The 16448-nt window shown below is 40.2% G+C and overlaps 1 protein-coding gene across 2 annotated transcripts in view; it reads left to right on the top strand.

The window, feature by feature from the left end:
- The window catches only part of LOC126203814 (organic cation transporter protein), a 514638-nt gene that overhangs the window by 488135 nt on the left and 10055 nt on the right, over positions 1-16448 (top strand). For both annotated transcript variants that reach the window (XM_049938182.1, XM_049938183.1), the window contains exons 7-9: positions 2632-2749; positions 3690-3895; positions 5267-5418. In XM_049938182.1, the coding sequence (XP_049794139.1) occupies positions 2632-2749; positions 3690-3895; positions 5267-5418 (476 nt within the window). The remainder of the gene's footprint in view (positions 1-2631; positions 2750-3689; positions 3896-5266; positions 5419-16448) is intronic.

Genomic DNA, 16448 nt, shown 5'->3' with positions numbered 1-16448 from the left:
GGTTCCGAGCAACCATTGGCGTTTGCGTCTAAAACTCTTAGTCCCACGCAGGCCCATTACTCCCAGGTGGAAAAAGAGGCTTTGGCCATTGTCTACGCTGTTACCAAGTTTCACCCTTTCTTGTATGGCACGAAGTTTCAGTTAATCACTGACAATAAGCAGTTAATATCGTTATTTGGCCCCGCCTCTCAGATTCCGGATAGGGCGGCCCACAGACTTCAGCGCTGGGCCTTGTTCCTCTCTAAGTACCATTATGACATTCATTTTCGCCCTACCGGACAGCATGCCAATGCCGACGCTCTTTCCCGTCTTCCGGTGGGCCCAGATCCTAAGTTCGATCGAGAAGAGATTATGTGTTTTCATTTGGATGTGGCGTCCCGCCAAGCGGTTGATGGCTTCCCGATCACTAGTTCTCGAGTCGCCTGGGAAACGGCAGCTGACCCGGTTCTCCGGCAAGTAGTTCGCCTCATTCAGCAGGGGTGGTCATCCCACCCTCCAGGCCGGGCCTCGGACCCTCTTTGTAATTATTTTATTCTACGAGACCGCCTCTCGGTCTTGGAAGAAGTTCTTCTGGCTACCAATGATACAGCTCCTCGCGTGGTTGTTCCTGCCAGTTCACGAAGGGAGGTCCTCACGTTATTACATGCGGGGCACTGGGGTGTTTCCTGTACTGAAACCTTGGCTCGCAGACATGTGTACTGGCCCGGTATTGACAGAGAAATTGAGCACTTGGTGGCCGCCTGTTCCCAGTGTGTGAGCCAACAGGCATCTCCCAGGGCAGCATTCTCTTCCTGGCCGCTGGCAACCCAAGCATGGGAACGTGTTCACATCGATTTTGCGGGCCCGTTTCTCAATGGCTTTTGGCTCATTGTCATTGATGCTTATTCCCGATTCCCATATGTGGTTCGCTGCTCCTCAACCACTTCAGAAGTTGCAATCCAGGCACTAGCGAAAATCTTTTCTGTGGAAGGTCTGCCAATCACCCTGGTCTCGGACAATGGACCGCAGTTTATTTCGCAGACCTTCCAGGATTTTTGTAGGCGCTTCGGTATTCGGCACATTTGCTCTCCCCCCTTCCATCCACAATTGAATGGGGAAGCCGAGTGCATGGTGCGCACATTTAAGACGCAGATGAAAAAGTATGTGCACAAATTTCCTGCGGAGGAGGAATTGACGTTTTTCCTGGCGGCATACCGGACCACACCAATGGGCGAACGCAGCCCTGCAGAGCTCCTCCATGGCCGCCAACCTAGGACTCTGCTGCACCTCCTCCGGCCTGGTCCTTGCCAGTCTTCGCAAAACGGAGTACCTGGCTTTCCACTGGGCACGTGGGTTTGATCGCAATCCACGTTGGATACCGGCGGTGCTCCTGTGCCGAAATGGCCGCCGGCTCTATACCTTGCAGGCAGGGATACGTCATCACCAAAATCAGCTACGTCCACGTTTGGGCACCTACTCTCCGACCTCTCGGACACCGGCTTCCCCATTGCCGGCACCCGTGTTGGTTTCTCAGGGGACGTTACCGCCTCTCCCCGCTGTGACTTTGCCACACTGCGATGGTTCTCAGCCTTGGCAGCCTCCAGTAGCTCCAGCACCGGCATCGCCATCGTTCAAGATGCCCCAGTGAGAGCCGGCCCCCCTCGCAAGCCGGGTTTCTCAGGAGGCTGGTTCACCTGTGGTCATCCCTTCCCCATCGTCCCCGCCACTGGGTCTTGCCCCTCCCGAGGTGGCACAGGATCCGGAGTTCGACAGCTTGTCGCCCGTTCTGTCCCAGGCTCCGGTGGTGGGACGGTGGGACGACGGGGGCCTCTTCGTGTGGGTCACTTCCAGCCATATTCAAAGGTTCCGGCTCGAGGATTGGCCGATCCCCTCGACTCCGGCCTTCCAATGGATGTGGAGGTCATCACTCCTGCCCGACGCTCCACCTTCCGACGCAGTGGATCACAGTGGCTTCACCCCCCAAAGGAGGAAGAGTGCAGTAGCCACCAGAAAGATCGCGGGAGGCGCACATCAGCACGGCGCCTCGCGGACGGTAGTTGCTGCAAGTAGGGTCCCGTCCACCAGAGGGCACGCGAGAATTCCTCTGCCGCCGTAACAACAACAACAACAACAACAACAACAACAACAACAACAACAACAACCACCCAGGCAGCATGGGCCGTGCCCAGTGAGTTAACATCGAGCATGCCTAGGGCACAGTCCCGGTCTACGCCGAGTGAAGTGCGACATAAACGTGAACAGTGTTATTACAAATAGAGTGGGGAAGATCAAAATGGAGAGGCTGGTCACTCAGACCCCTCAGTGAGAGGGCCCATGTGTTATCCCCAAAACAGGTGGTTTCCTCTCGGCAGTTACTTGTTTCAAAAAAGCTTGAGCAAGAGTGTTTGTTTGGTTTTTTTGTCCACTATATAGGTGTAATTTTATAAAATATCTACTCCTGCTCAGCAGTTATACACCGAAGTAAAGCGACCACTTTCATGGTTGATTATGTGGAGCAGAAAAGTTTATTTAAATATTAGAGCCTTCTACTTTCAGGAATACAACCATTTGCTCAATTTATTGTGGGAAAGGCACTGATAATTACTGTTCAGTTTATGGTTAATAAGCCACCAAATATTTTTTTCTCAACAGGTTGCTTCCTGAATCCCCCAGGTGGCTTATTGCACGTGGACAGAGGGAAAAGGCCTGGAAGATAGTGAAAAAGGCAAATCCTCGTGCAGAAAAAAGGAGTGTCACAGAAATAGAACCAGTAAGTATATTTCTGCCAAATATTGTATGACTTACTTCGGAAAGGAGAGTATAAAGTATGATAACTACAAAATCAACAGTTTATTTTGTAATATGTAAACAGTATATAAAAATTGGACATTTCTTCATTCATGATTTTGATGGGTACTCTTTGGAATCACTGAAATGCTTGAAAACTGTGCTCCCAGACAGAATCTCATTCCCAAGATGTATATGATGCTTAAAAAAATGACTGGTTGGTAGTGAGGGCATAATGAAGATAGTTACAAAGATTATCTAACTACTTCATATGTCAGCCTTCTTTATATTTCAAGCAGAACTATCATTCTAGAAATACACAAACAAGAGTCAGGCAATTAATTTCTCTATCTTTCATGTACATATGAAAAATACATGCTACACCAACAGCAATCAAATATCATATTCGGACAATGCCATATTGTGCTCAAAGAGTTCCGTGACCCCTAGTTCCAAATTTAGAATAAAACACTTCACTACTCGATACAAATCATCATCATCTTCTTCTTCTTCTTCTTCTTCTTCTTCTTCCTGTTTAGAATCTGGCAGAATAAAAGGTTTAACCCTTGCCACTCCAACAATGGCGTGGCACTCGACATTGTGAATTTTGTCTCCCCAGATGGTGGTGATTTAAATTCAAATAAGAGTGCATGGAGATGCGCTTCATCTGCATTACAGAGTGCAAAGGGTTAAACTGTTTGCCAGACTGGCATTGAAACTTGAACACTTGCCTTTCTTGGGCATTGCTCTTAGCAACAGAGTTGTTCGGGTACATTTGTGCTTGAGCCTGAAGATTTGCTTCTCACACCCGTGGGATACTAATCAAAACCAACCACAGAAAGCTCCAAAACTATAATACCTCAGTTGTTTAAGAAACAATTTACAATAAGCCATGGTACTGATTTGTGTTCACACAATTGCAGGTAACCAACACAGATGCAACAGTGACTGAGAAGAACTATGAGATCGCATTGTTTAAGAGGTTTTTGGCCAGTACTAAGAAGCTAGTTGTAATGTTCCGGCACGGGGAGAGCTGCCGCCGGCTGGTCATATGCTTCTACCTGTGGTGGGTGTCTGCACTCACATATTATGGTCTCTCTCTCAACTCCCAGAACTTTTCATCTGACAGGTGAGCTCATAGTGTTACAGGTGGAGAGAGAGAATGAGCTGTGCAGTATTTCCTTGGACTGAGTGGCTGAGGTTAACACCGGCTAACATTTAGCCGTGGCAGTTGTCACTTCTGTCCGACCTTTATCCATCACTAAGTCTATATGCTCCCTGACATTCATTCATTCATTCATTCATTCATTCATTCATTCATTCTCTCTCTCTCTCTCTCTCTCTCTCTCTCTGTCTCTGTCTCTGTTTCCCCCCTCTCCCTCTCCCTCTCCCTCTCCCTCTCCCTCTCCCTCTCCCTCTCCCTCTCCCTCTCCCTCTCCCTCTCCCTCTCCCTCTCCCTCTCCCTCTCCCTCTCCCTCTCCCTCTCCCTCTCCCTCTCCCTCTCCCTCTCCCTCTCCCTCTCCCTCTCCCTCTCCCTCTCCCTCTCCCTCTCCCTCTCCCTCTCCCTCTCCCTCTCCCTCTCCCTCTCCCTCTCCCTCTCCCTCTCCCTCTCCCTCTCCCTCTCCCTCTCCCTCTCCCTCTCCCTCTCCCTCTCCCTCTCCCTCTCCCTCTCCCTCTCCCTCTCCCTCTCCCTCTCCCTCTCCCTCTCCCTCTCCCTCTCCCTCTCCCTCTCCCTCTCCCTCTCCCTCTCCCTCTCCCTCTCCCTCTCCCTCTCCCTCTCCCTCTCCCTCTCCCTCTCCCTCTCCCTCTCCCTCTCCCTCTCCCTCTCCCTCTCCCTCTCCCTCTCCCTCTCCCTCTCCCTCTCCCTCTCCCTCTCCCTCTCCCTCTCCCTCTCCCTCTCCCTCTCCCTCTCCCTCTCCCTCTCCCTCTCCCTCTCCCTCTCCCTCTCCCTCTCCCTCTCCCTCTCCCTCTCCCTCTCCCTCTCCCTCTCCCTCTCCCTCTCCCTCTCCCTCCCTCCCTCCCTCCCTCCCTCCCTCCCTCCCTCCCTCCCTCCCTCCCTCCCTCCCTCCCTCCCTCCCTCCCTCCCTCCCTCCCTCCCTCCCTCCCTCCCTCCCTCTCTCCCTCTCTCCCTCCCTCCCTCTCTCCCTCCCTCCCTCCCTCTCTCCCTCTCTCCCTCTCTCCCTCCCTCCCTCCCCCTCTCCCATAATGTTTTATCAGTTATCTCCCTCCATCCAACTTCCATCCGTGCTATTGTGTGAGCTTTGTTACTACTATATTAAAATCTGTGACTACTCAGTCTTTTTGCACTTATTTTGCTGCAGTGAAGTTGATTATGCCTTCATATAGTACATGTGATATGCGTTTCATGACAAATATCAAAATATCAAGGGATTCATCTAATGCTTCCAAAACATTCTAGGGATATATCAGTAAGATAAGTTTTAGACAGAAATAATTGCTTTTTAAGTTTCTGATCATTGTGGTTCTTCACCTGTTTCAGATATGTCTACACTGCTGTGTCTGGAGCAGTGGAGATAGTAGGTTACTTGATACCAATTCCTCTACTACGAGTGATGGGTCGCAGGTCCACCAGCTCTTTACTGTTCTTTATATCTGGTGTGGCACTCCTCCTGGTATTACCAGTTCCAGAAGGTAACTTCTTTGCTCTCTCTCTCTCTCTCTCTCTCTCTCTCTCTCTCTCTCTCTCTTTCTTTCTTTCTTTTGCAGGGTAAATGTGTCACTTTGAGGTAAGCGAACCTGATCTGGAAACAACCAAGTCAAAAGCTATAAGAAAAAATTGTTCCAATACCTCTGACAATGGGATACATGTACTGGTACGGTTGTTGCTAAGATTACATCTTTCAGAGGCAGTAGTATGAAATAAAACAAGAAGAAAATATCTAGTAAAAATGGGATCTAAAATGCGTTTCTTAAGAGCTTCAAGCACATGATCATCTTTGCTACTGTGAAACATATCTCTTCTACTGAATAAGTGCCCATATGTCTTCAGGTATGAATTTTAGATCCCATATTTACTGGACATTTTTTTCTTGTTTTGGTTCATACTATGTTCTCCAAAAATATAGAAACCAAACAGCTTGCAGTAGAAGAGATGTGCTTCACATTATCGAAAATGAACATGTGCTCATAGTTCTTTATTGGACCTTTTTTTGCTTCTTTTGATCCATACTACCACCTCTGAAGATTGTCTGCCCTGTAGTGTTAGCAACAACAGTACTCATACTTGTATTCTGCTGTCAAAGGTATCAGAATTATTTTTGTTTATAACTTCCAAATTGATCCTTTCTGTACCAGGGTTCCTTGCCTCAAATTAATGTATTTACTCTTCTCCATCATCCCTGAAAGTTTGTAATGTCATCACGTAATCGCCCCATATAAATGAATTAATCAAGCAGGTCAGTTCAACATGTTATGCATTTAGAAATATCTTGTATAGTAATCACCTGAAGACAAAAGTAATGCCACACTTTGCATTAGTTCACACTCTGTTGTCTTATGGAATTACTTCTTGCAGAAAGGCAGCCTGAATAAATAAAGCACCCATTTTTGCACAGAAACAATGCATTTGTCAGATGACTCAGTAGTAGCCAAGTCTGAACCTTTTTCCATGGCCCTCTCCAACAGTCAGGTTTACAATGTAATGTAGGACTCCTGCAAAAAACTTGCCCATACTTACAGTAAAACACAACCAAATCTCTCCAGCAGCTTGTTTCATTAAAGTTGCTTACAGAGAGATTTTAATTGCAATTTACTGTTCCCTTTTCACTCCCAAATCATGATTCTGGCACGACTCCAGCATCCACCTAGGATAGCCAACAAGGGAAGATTGGGCACCTCTCTGATTGGCAGACCACACTCTCAGTGGCTCCAAATTCATAATAGTACTATGGTGGTATTGTGAAAGACAGTTTGTGTAAAATCATATGGGAACTGAAACACACTCAGAGAAGAGCGATTACCAATGTGATACAGATACACACATCATTTTTTGAAGCCAGTGCTGCAGCTTTACAATAAAAGTGATTCTACACGCTGAAGCATTACTGATTTTGTTGGTACCTTGTAAGTCTCCCAGAATTTGTTCTTGAATCATCCTCCTATGATTACTGCATTTGGTGAACATTTGTTACAATATGTGCAATGCTGTAGAAATTTATTGGTGATGTCTTCATATTTGTTAATACACACTCATCTTTACATTTATATGCCAATCAAATTACATCCAATATTTCCCAAAATTTCACAAATTTATCTGTGCTCTAAGAGTTGGAAAGAATGTCAGCTACATGGTTTTCTGAATCTACTTCACAGCTCTAGTGTACTTTTATACTTTGAATTTTTAGTAAAGTTGCAATATCTAGTAACATTAAGTGCCCCCTGAGTTGTCTTTACATATTTTAACAGGCTCATAAGACTTTGCATAAAAATATTCAAGTTATTTAAAATTAACTTAATATCAGTGACATCTGACAATGCTACATACTCAGCAAAAGTAGAATATTTCATAAAACTTCCTTTTTTTTAAAGAATATTACAGTTCCAGATAATATAATCACATAATCTGATGTGGACTTACAACCTAGACAATCACCTACCCAATCTGTATCTACAAAATGATCTAAGAAATAAATATTTTCAGTCCTTCCATATGCTAACTCCAAACTTTTTGTGTAATATAAATACATTAGTAGTCCATCTGACACAAGTTCTCATGGTTCTAATTTCAAATTATCTTCCATCAGCGTACTGTAGAACTTTGAATGTTCAGTTTGATATCTCTAAGCTACAGATTCAGTACAGCTTTCCTGACCAAGTCATTACCTTCTTTGTAATATTTATCCCAAGATAATTCTTTACTTCACATAAATTTTGCATTTGAAATTGTTTAGATAACAATGCCATGTATTTTTCCCTTTACTTGTACAACAAACTGGCAAACCATCCATGAGCACAATTTTATAGATGGCATAATTTGTAGTTATCAGTACATATAGTTAATAGTATTATTTACTTATTTTAAAACCTAGACTTTCTAAAAACTCTTCCAATCAATCATATTGCACTCAAGGACTTTCTCTCAAACCATATAACTTGCATTAGATTAGATTAGATTTAGTTTTCATCCCATAGATCCAAATGCCTTAATTCACAAACTCTATGTGTTTCATTCCTCTATCATGGAGGTTGCTTTACATAAATTTCTGAGATAATTTTGATATAAAGAAATGCAATCTGTACAATCATTTCTCCTACAATTAAACCCTTTTGACAACAAAAGTTTCAATGTTTTCATCATACCAGCTGTTGAATAAATATCATCAGTCACAATTTTTTTTGTTCAAAATGCCTTATAACTAATCTTTCTTTGCAAGTGTTACACAATTTTTTAAACTATTTTACAGCAAGAACAATTACATTCAGTAATTTAGTTACTAGTTTTCTAATTTTATTTTTATTTAAATATCAAATTTCCTTATCCTTGCTTGTTTCCAAACTTAAGACTCATTACTATTCACCAAAGACGACGAAGTAAATATTCCAGAATTCCAATCGAGAACAACTGCCAAGATGAGAACCATATAAGTAGACATTCTCAGCTTAAATCACTTGATAAAAGCAAGGCCTCTGGTCCAGATTGTTTACCAGTCAGGTTCCTCTCTGAGTATGCTGATAAAATAGCTCCATATTTAGCAATTATATACAACCACTCACTCACAGAAAGATCCGTACCTAAAGACTGGAAAATTGCTCAAGCCACATAGTCAGCATGGATTCAGAAAATATTGTTCTTGTGAAACACAACTAGCTCTTTATACTCGTGAAGTAATAAGTGCTATCAACAGGGGATGTTTCCAGAAGGCTTTTGACACAGTTCCTCACAAGCGTCTTCTAACCAAACTGTGTGCCTACGGAGTATCGCCTCAGTTGTGAGACAACTGAATTCATGATTTCCTGTCAGAAAGGTCACAGTTCATAGTAATAGACAGAAGGTCATCGAGTAAAACAGAAGTAACATCCAGCATTCCTCAAGGAAGTGTTATAGGCCCTCTATTGTTCCTGATCTATATTAATGACATAAGAGACAATCTGAGTAGCTGCCTTAGATTGCTTGCAGATGATGCTGTCATTTACCGTCTTGTAAAGTCATCAGATGATCAAAATGACTTGCAAAATGATTTAGATAAGATATCTGTATGGTGCGAAAAGTGGCAGTTGACCCTAAATAAAGAAAAGTGTGAAGTTATCCACATGAGTACTAAAAGAAATCAGTTAAATTTTGATTACACGATAAGTCACACAAATCTGAAGGCTGTAAATTAAACTAGATGCTTAGGGATTACAATTACAAATAACCTGAATTGGAACGATCACATAGATAATATTGTGGGTAGAGCGAACCAAAGACTGTGATTCATTGGCAGAACACTTATGTGGTGCAACAGGTCTACTAAAGAGACTGCTTCCACCATGTTTGTCCACCCTATTTAGGAGTATGGGATCCACATCAGGTGGGACTGATGGATGACATCGAAAAAGTACAAAGAAGGGCAGCCCATTTTGTATTATCGCGAAATAGGGGAAATAGTGTCACAGACATAAGTGAATTGGAGTGGCAATCATTAAAACAAAGGCGTTTTTCACTGCGACGGGATCTTCTCATGAAATTTCAATCACCAGTTTTCTCCTCCGATTGCGAAAACATTCTGTTGCCAGCCGCATACATAGGGAGAAATGATCATCACGATAAAATAAGAGAAATCAGGGCTCGTACATCAAAATTTAAGTGCTCTTTCTTCCTGCATGCTGTTCGGGAGTGGAACAGTAGACAGCCAGCTTGAAGGTGGTTCATTGAACCCTCTGCCAGGCACTTGCTGTGAATAACAGAGTAATCACATACATGTAGATGTAGATGCAGTATTCATCACATTTCAAAAATGAAGTTACTCATGACATAATCATTAAATCTAACAGGCATTTTACATTCACTAACTGGCCCTTTCAACACACATTCTTGTTCTAGTTTGCGATTGCTTAACTCCTTTGATATCCTTTTCTTCCGTCTGCTCATTGACAGGTTCATTTTACAGCTTATATACTCAGAATCCCACGAATATCCATGCCTGTCACCCGCTTCCACAGCATCAACATGTCTGCCAATGATAATTTTATTTTTCATCAATACTGTGTAAACAGCTTCACTATGTCCTCAATTTGGCATTCTCGAGTCTTCTGGTACATGTACAAAAACACTACTTTCATAAAACATTACATGATTAATATTAGGTTTCTTCCCAAAAAATATCTCATAAGGAGTTTTCCTTTCTGTTTCTTTTTGTGCTTCAAGACATACCTGAAGCACAAAAAGAACCAGGATACAGTAGTGTGCGTAAAAGTGTGGTGTGAGAAATGCATAGTGCTGCAGAACATCTAAAAATTAGATGAAAGTTGTGTGTCAAAAACAGAAAAACATCGATGTGCTAGCAGACTGGATTTCCACATGTAAGTGAGAAATCAGCCAAAAAATCACCACTACTCATGATGCTTTATCTCAATAAATCAAAACAAGTCTGGTGCAAAAATCACACATTTTTGTAGTTGCAATGACAGACCAAAAATACCCTCAAGAATTGTGAAGCAACTACGGACACTATGGCCAGACAAATGAGTAATTTAATCTGTGTACATAGGGAAGGGAGGAGATGCTCTTAAAATGATTCTTTTCAGTCTTACAGACCAATAACTATTGGAGTTTAAACATCCCATCTCATTGTCACATCTCAATTTTTTAATAGTTTTAGTAGTTAAATATATCATAAACTTGATTTTCAGATTTGGTAGTATACACACTAGCTGCTTTATTGTAATCGTCAATAAATGTGAGAAAATATCTTTCCCCATGCAAACTGAGTGTTGAATGAGGCCCATTTAAATCAATTTGAATCTAGTTTTTTTTTTTTTTTTTTTTTTTTTTTCCACTCTGGTTCTGTTGTTTTAAAAGTTGAATTGTGATTGTGTGTTTTATTCTCAATGCAAACTTTACACACTAAATCTTGATGCAATTTTTCCCCCCAATCCAACTGATAACTGATATTTATACAACATTCTCAAATTGTTGAAAGTCACACGTCTCAGTATAAAATAATATTTCTCCTTCACATACTGTCCTTCCTACTCACACTATTTACATCAGTCTTTTTCTCATATATTCTTCTTGTCATGTTATGCAGTCTATTGTCTTTGAAAGCAATTGCTATTAAGTTACTGCCTTGCTCACCTCCACCATGTGACCCGTTGTTGTTACCCCCACTATGCTGATTGCTTTGCCCTATTTGCCAGCTGCCATGACCACCTCCTCGATGATGTCCGCAACGTGTTCACAAATCTGCCTTCTCCCGGACTGGCAACAGTTCCTCCTAAAATGTCCTGGTTTGCCACATCTCTAACACAGATACTCCTGAAATCTCATATTGGTTGTCTTTTCAGCATGCAAGGCATTGGATTTTATACCTTTCTTCTTTCAAAATGTTAATCAGATCTCTAATGCAGGTCAAAGATTCTGGAAAGTTTCTCAACATGTAGTTTAGCTTCTGTGATTTTTTTGCCTACAAATTTTCATTTGTTCACTGTTTTTCAAAAATGCTGAAAAATGTCATACCAAAATTATTTTAAAAAATTGCTGCTTTCCAGATACAAAGCTTCATCACACAGAATATCATTTCACAAAACCAATTTGGCTTCCAACAAGGCAAAAACACAGTAGATGTGATAAACGAGTTTATTCAAAAAATTAACTCATCACTAGATAGGAAAGCTAAGGTCCCAGGAATATTCTGTGACCTTACAAAACCATTAGACTCTGTAAACCAGGCCCTGATGCTTTTCAGGCTCAACAGGTATGGAATAAGGGATAATGTTTTGAATTGGTTTGAATCATACCTCTTGGAGGGGAAACAAAGGGTAGTAATCACATCAAATGGAGCAGATTACTTCTCAGGTGTTTCTCAAGGCTCAGTCCTTGGACCCATTCTATTCCTGTTGTATGTAAATGACTTGCTTCTCAACATAAATACTCATTTAACTTTATTTGCAGCCCTAATTGTAAATGAAAATCCTGACAATATACCACGGTGTCTCATGAATATGTTAAGTAACCTGGAAACATGGTTTAGTCTAAATGACTTAAGGCTAAACATTTCAGAAACCCACATGATGAGTTTTAAAACCAAACAGTCAAAAACTGAAGAAATCTGTATCACTCAGAACAATCAAAAACTTGACTCAGACAGAACTTTGAGGTGGAATTCTCATATAGAATATCTAGCAAATAAATTAAACAGCCTTGCATTTGCAATGGAAATTTTAGCCTGTGCCACTGATATGGCCACCAGGAATATAGGTACTTTGAATCAGTTATTTGATCTGGCATAATTTTTTGGGGGAAATCAGGAAACGTTACACGAATTTTAAAGTTGCAAAAAAGAATCATTCACAACCTGTGATCTGCACAGCAGAGGGCATCATGTTGATCATTATTTTAAGACCTAAAAATATTAACTGTCCCATCTTTATACATTTTTGAGAAGGTTCTTTTCCTACGCAGCAGAGCTGATCTATTTTTAAAAAATCATTTTGAACACTCATACAACACAAGACATGAAGGAAATGTTATCCTCACCTCTCATCGCTTAAAACTGTGTGCTCAGATTCCTCAATGAAAATTCACAACACAATAAAAGAGTGTGACATAATGAATACGAAGATAAATATTTTAAAAATCAAGTTACATGATTTTCTAATTAAATGATACTACTACTCTGTGGAAGATTTCATGAAGGACAAGGTGAAGTGTTCAGCTGGATCCCTGAAATGGAATAAAAATTTATGATAGTTATAGTAGATGTAAATACTGTAAGCTTGACAAAATTTAAGTACGTAAATTCTCCACAAAGTATTATTGTAAGTGCAACAAAATTTTAAATACGCAAATTGTAACCTTGACGTGTCTCCTGCACATCAGACATATGTTCTGAAATTGTGTGTTTATTAGATGAATAAAATACATTTCACATGTTTGTGTCACTAGTCTTTTAACCTCTGTTTGTCTAGCTTGTTCCTGCAAATAATTTGCAGTGCTATCAATTCCTTACAGTATAATTCATCAAACTACTTCATTATCTTCAGTAAAGGCATGCACAAATTCCAGCTGATAGTTCAAAATTGCTTGATGTAGTTCATAGTTGTCAGATTTTCTTCATCCTGGGTGTCTGCCTTGTCTGTACTCATTTTTTCCTCTTGAAGCCACTATATAGCATTTCTTCATTGTCAGATACATTTCAGTTCACCATTTTCAGTTCCTGTACCTCTCTCTATCAAACATTATCTTAATGTCACCCACACCCAGTTCGACAATGCACACTTTTTTTAACAGGAGTCTTCTTTTTAGTTCACAAATGATCACAACTTTTCTGAATCGCAACCTTGTATCTTCAACAACTACAAATTGTTACTATGTTAGGAATATTTATTAACTACTAGCTAACTCACCAAAGAGCCAAAGAAACTGATACACCTCCACAATATTGTGCACAGCCCCCAGGAGCACGCAGAAGTGCTGCAACATGATGTGACATGGACTCAACTAATGTCTGAAGTAGTGCTCCAGGGTGGAGATCTCTTCTGATCAGCATGTTGAAACGGATCCCAGATGTGGTCAGTATGTTCATGTTTGGGGATTTTGGTGGCCAGCGGAAGTATTCAAACCCAGAAGAGTGTTCCTGGAGCCACTCTCTAGCAATTCAGTTGTATCTAGATGTATAAATGGTCCCATATCACTCCAACTGCACACGCCAAACATCGTTATAGATCCTCCACCAACTTGAACAGCCCCTGCTGACATGCAGGGTCCATGGATTCATGAGGTTGTCTCCACATCCGTACATGTCCATGTGTTCGATATAATTTGAAATGGGACTCCTCCAACCAGGCAATATGTTTAGAGTCATAAACAGTCTAATGTCAGTCTCGACGGGCCCATGTGAGATGTAAAGCTTTGTGTCGTGCAGTCGTCAAGGGTACACGAGTGGGCCTTCAGCTCTGAAAGCCCATATCGACGATGTTTCGTTGAATGGTTCACATGCTGACACTTGTTGGTGGCCCAGGTTTGCACTTCTGTCACGTTGAATGATTCTCTTGAGTTATCATTGATCCCGTTCATGCAGGATCTTTTTCTGGCCACAGCAATGTTGTAGATTTCATGTTTGACTGGATTCCTGTTCGTAGTACACTCATGAAATGGTCGTACGGGAAAATCCCCACTTCATCGCTACCTCGGAAATGCTGTGTCCCATCGCCCGTGCGCCAACTATAATACCACGTTCAGACTCACTTAAATATTGATAAGCTGCAGCAGTAACTGATCTAACAACTAAGCCAGACACTTGTTGTTTTATATAGGCATAGACGACCACAATACTGTATTGTGCCTGTTCAAATATCTCTTTATTTGAATAAGCATGCCTATACCAGATTCTTTGGCACTTTAGTGTACAATTTACATCAACCATTACACTATGTGGGTACTCTCAAGGAATCTGACTGACTGTTGTGCTGCACACAAAATACAATCATTGTTGAGGTCCTCGGCACTATTGATACTGGTACCCTCGATATAAGTGTACCACATTTCTACATAGACAGAACCATAAAAGACAGAAGAAATAAATGTCATGTTACAGTAGATAATGAAGTAAGTTTGTTTAACTAAAAGCTGTATACTTATAAAATGGTAAAATAATAGGTACAACTTTATTAGAGATAAATTGTAATGTGTTGTGGGATCTGCAAAATTTTCCAAGAATTTTTCAGATATTGAAATTTCTAATTTGAATAATTAACCAACTAACATGTTATTTTAATGGTTACATACATTTTCATAAACAGAAAAATCAGGGCTACTAAACTGTAGTATTGGATTTTGGAAAGAACCACATTTCAAGATTGGAACATTCTAGAGCAAGAAATTTTAAGTGCAAATAACTCCTGAAATATAAAATTTTCAGAAAAAGTAAAATGTTAACTGTAAACCAGAGAAAAGGGACTTTTGAATAAGCTAGGTCAATCTTGAGACCAGGAGTTTTAACCATAATTGAATTTTGACACTTGCATGGTCTGTATCATAAATTATGAACGTATAATAAAAAAAAATTCCAGCTGAATTACATACTCTGTTGTAATCATCCCATTGTAAACTACACTGTGAACAATGAAGTTTAATGAAATATTGCACTTATAAGAATAAAGTCATTTTATGTAACTATGGTATATACATCACATATAAAATGGGAAAAGCTTAAAACTTGTGTATTTAAGGCACAGAATTGTGGCATAGGAGCCCCACCTTGCTATGTCTCGACTGCAGTCAATGACACGACAGACTGTTAACAACAAAGATCAATGTCACTAAACATTAAGAGTAATTTATAGTAGTCTTACAAGATGCTAGAGCTGCTTCTTGTACTCTCATTACTTAGGAGTGTTTGTATAAATTTTGCTATCATTACCTAACAAATACACTAAAACTCTTTATGAAACACACGCTGAATAAATAAATTTGTTTCAGCAGTGTACCTAAAATCGTAAATTTGCGAAAAATAATGTTGTAAGATAACCCAAAAGTCATTTCAGTTTGATTGATTGATTGATTGATTGATTGATTTCTTTGTTAATCCATGTAACAATTTACATTGTGCGGAATTCGTCAGCAAAATCATATACAATACAATATACCTACAATTATACACATAAAATTTGTATTTACACACATTTTTGAGGTATCTTAAATTAGTTTTATATCCTTGTGTGATTTGTAATTTTCTTATAGTACTGTACAATTTTTGATTTCATATTATAATTATTTCCTCATGCATTACAATGCAGGCTACTTTAATTACACTACATGTTTTAATTCAGATAGTCCATTACTGCGTAATAACTTTTATTTAATAAAAAAAATTTAGTTTTGTTTTGAACTGTCCGATTGTGTCAATATCTTTTATTTTTTGGGGTAATTTATTATATAATTTAACAGCATTGTACAACAAGCTCTGCTGAGTTTTAACTTTATTTTTCCTCTCTAGATGCAGATTGTATTGGTTTCTAGTTTCATAGCTGTGTACTAAAGAATTTTTCATATAGCAGTCAATATTTTTTTTACATACATAACACTTTGAAAAATGTATTCACAGGGGACAGTTAGGATTTCCAGCTTTTGGAAATGTTCAAGGCAGTGAGCCCTACTGCCACTCTTGGTTGTTATACGAATTGCTCTTTTCTGTAATTTGAAAACTATTTGAATATTTTTACTGTTGACTCCCCAAAATATTATTCCATAGGTAATAACAGAGTGGATATAAGAAAAATATACAGATATGACACATGTAGTATCACAAACTGCAGTCAGAATTCTCAGAGCATAGCATGCTGTAGCGATTCTGTTACTAAGTATTTTAATATGTTCTTCCCACTTTAACTGACTGTCAACATGCATACCAAGAAATTTTGTGTAGTCTACACATTCTATAGTTTCATTGTTTAACTTAAAGTTGTTATAGTGTGGTTTTTTGCAGACATAGAAGTTAACAGCATTTGTTTTTTTAAGATTT

Source organism: Schistocerca nitens, chromosome 9 (assembly GCF_023898315.1).
Source record: "Schistocerca nitens isolate TAMUIC-IGC-003100 chromosome 9, iqSchNite1.1, whole genome shotgun sequence".
NCBI lineage: Eukaryota > Metazoa > Arthropoda > Insecta > Orthoptera > Acrididae > Schistocerca > Schistocerca nitens.
Note: the sequence above shows the minus strand (reverse complement) of the source record. Positions and strands in the feature narration are given on the sequence as shown.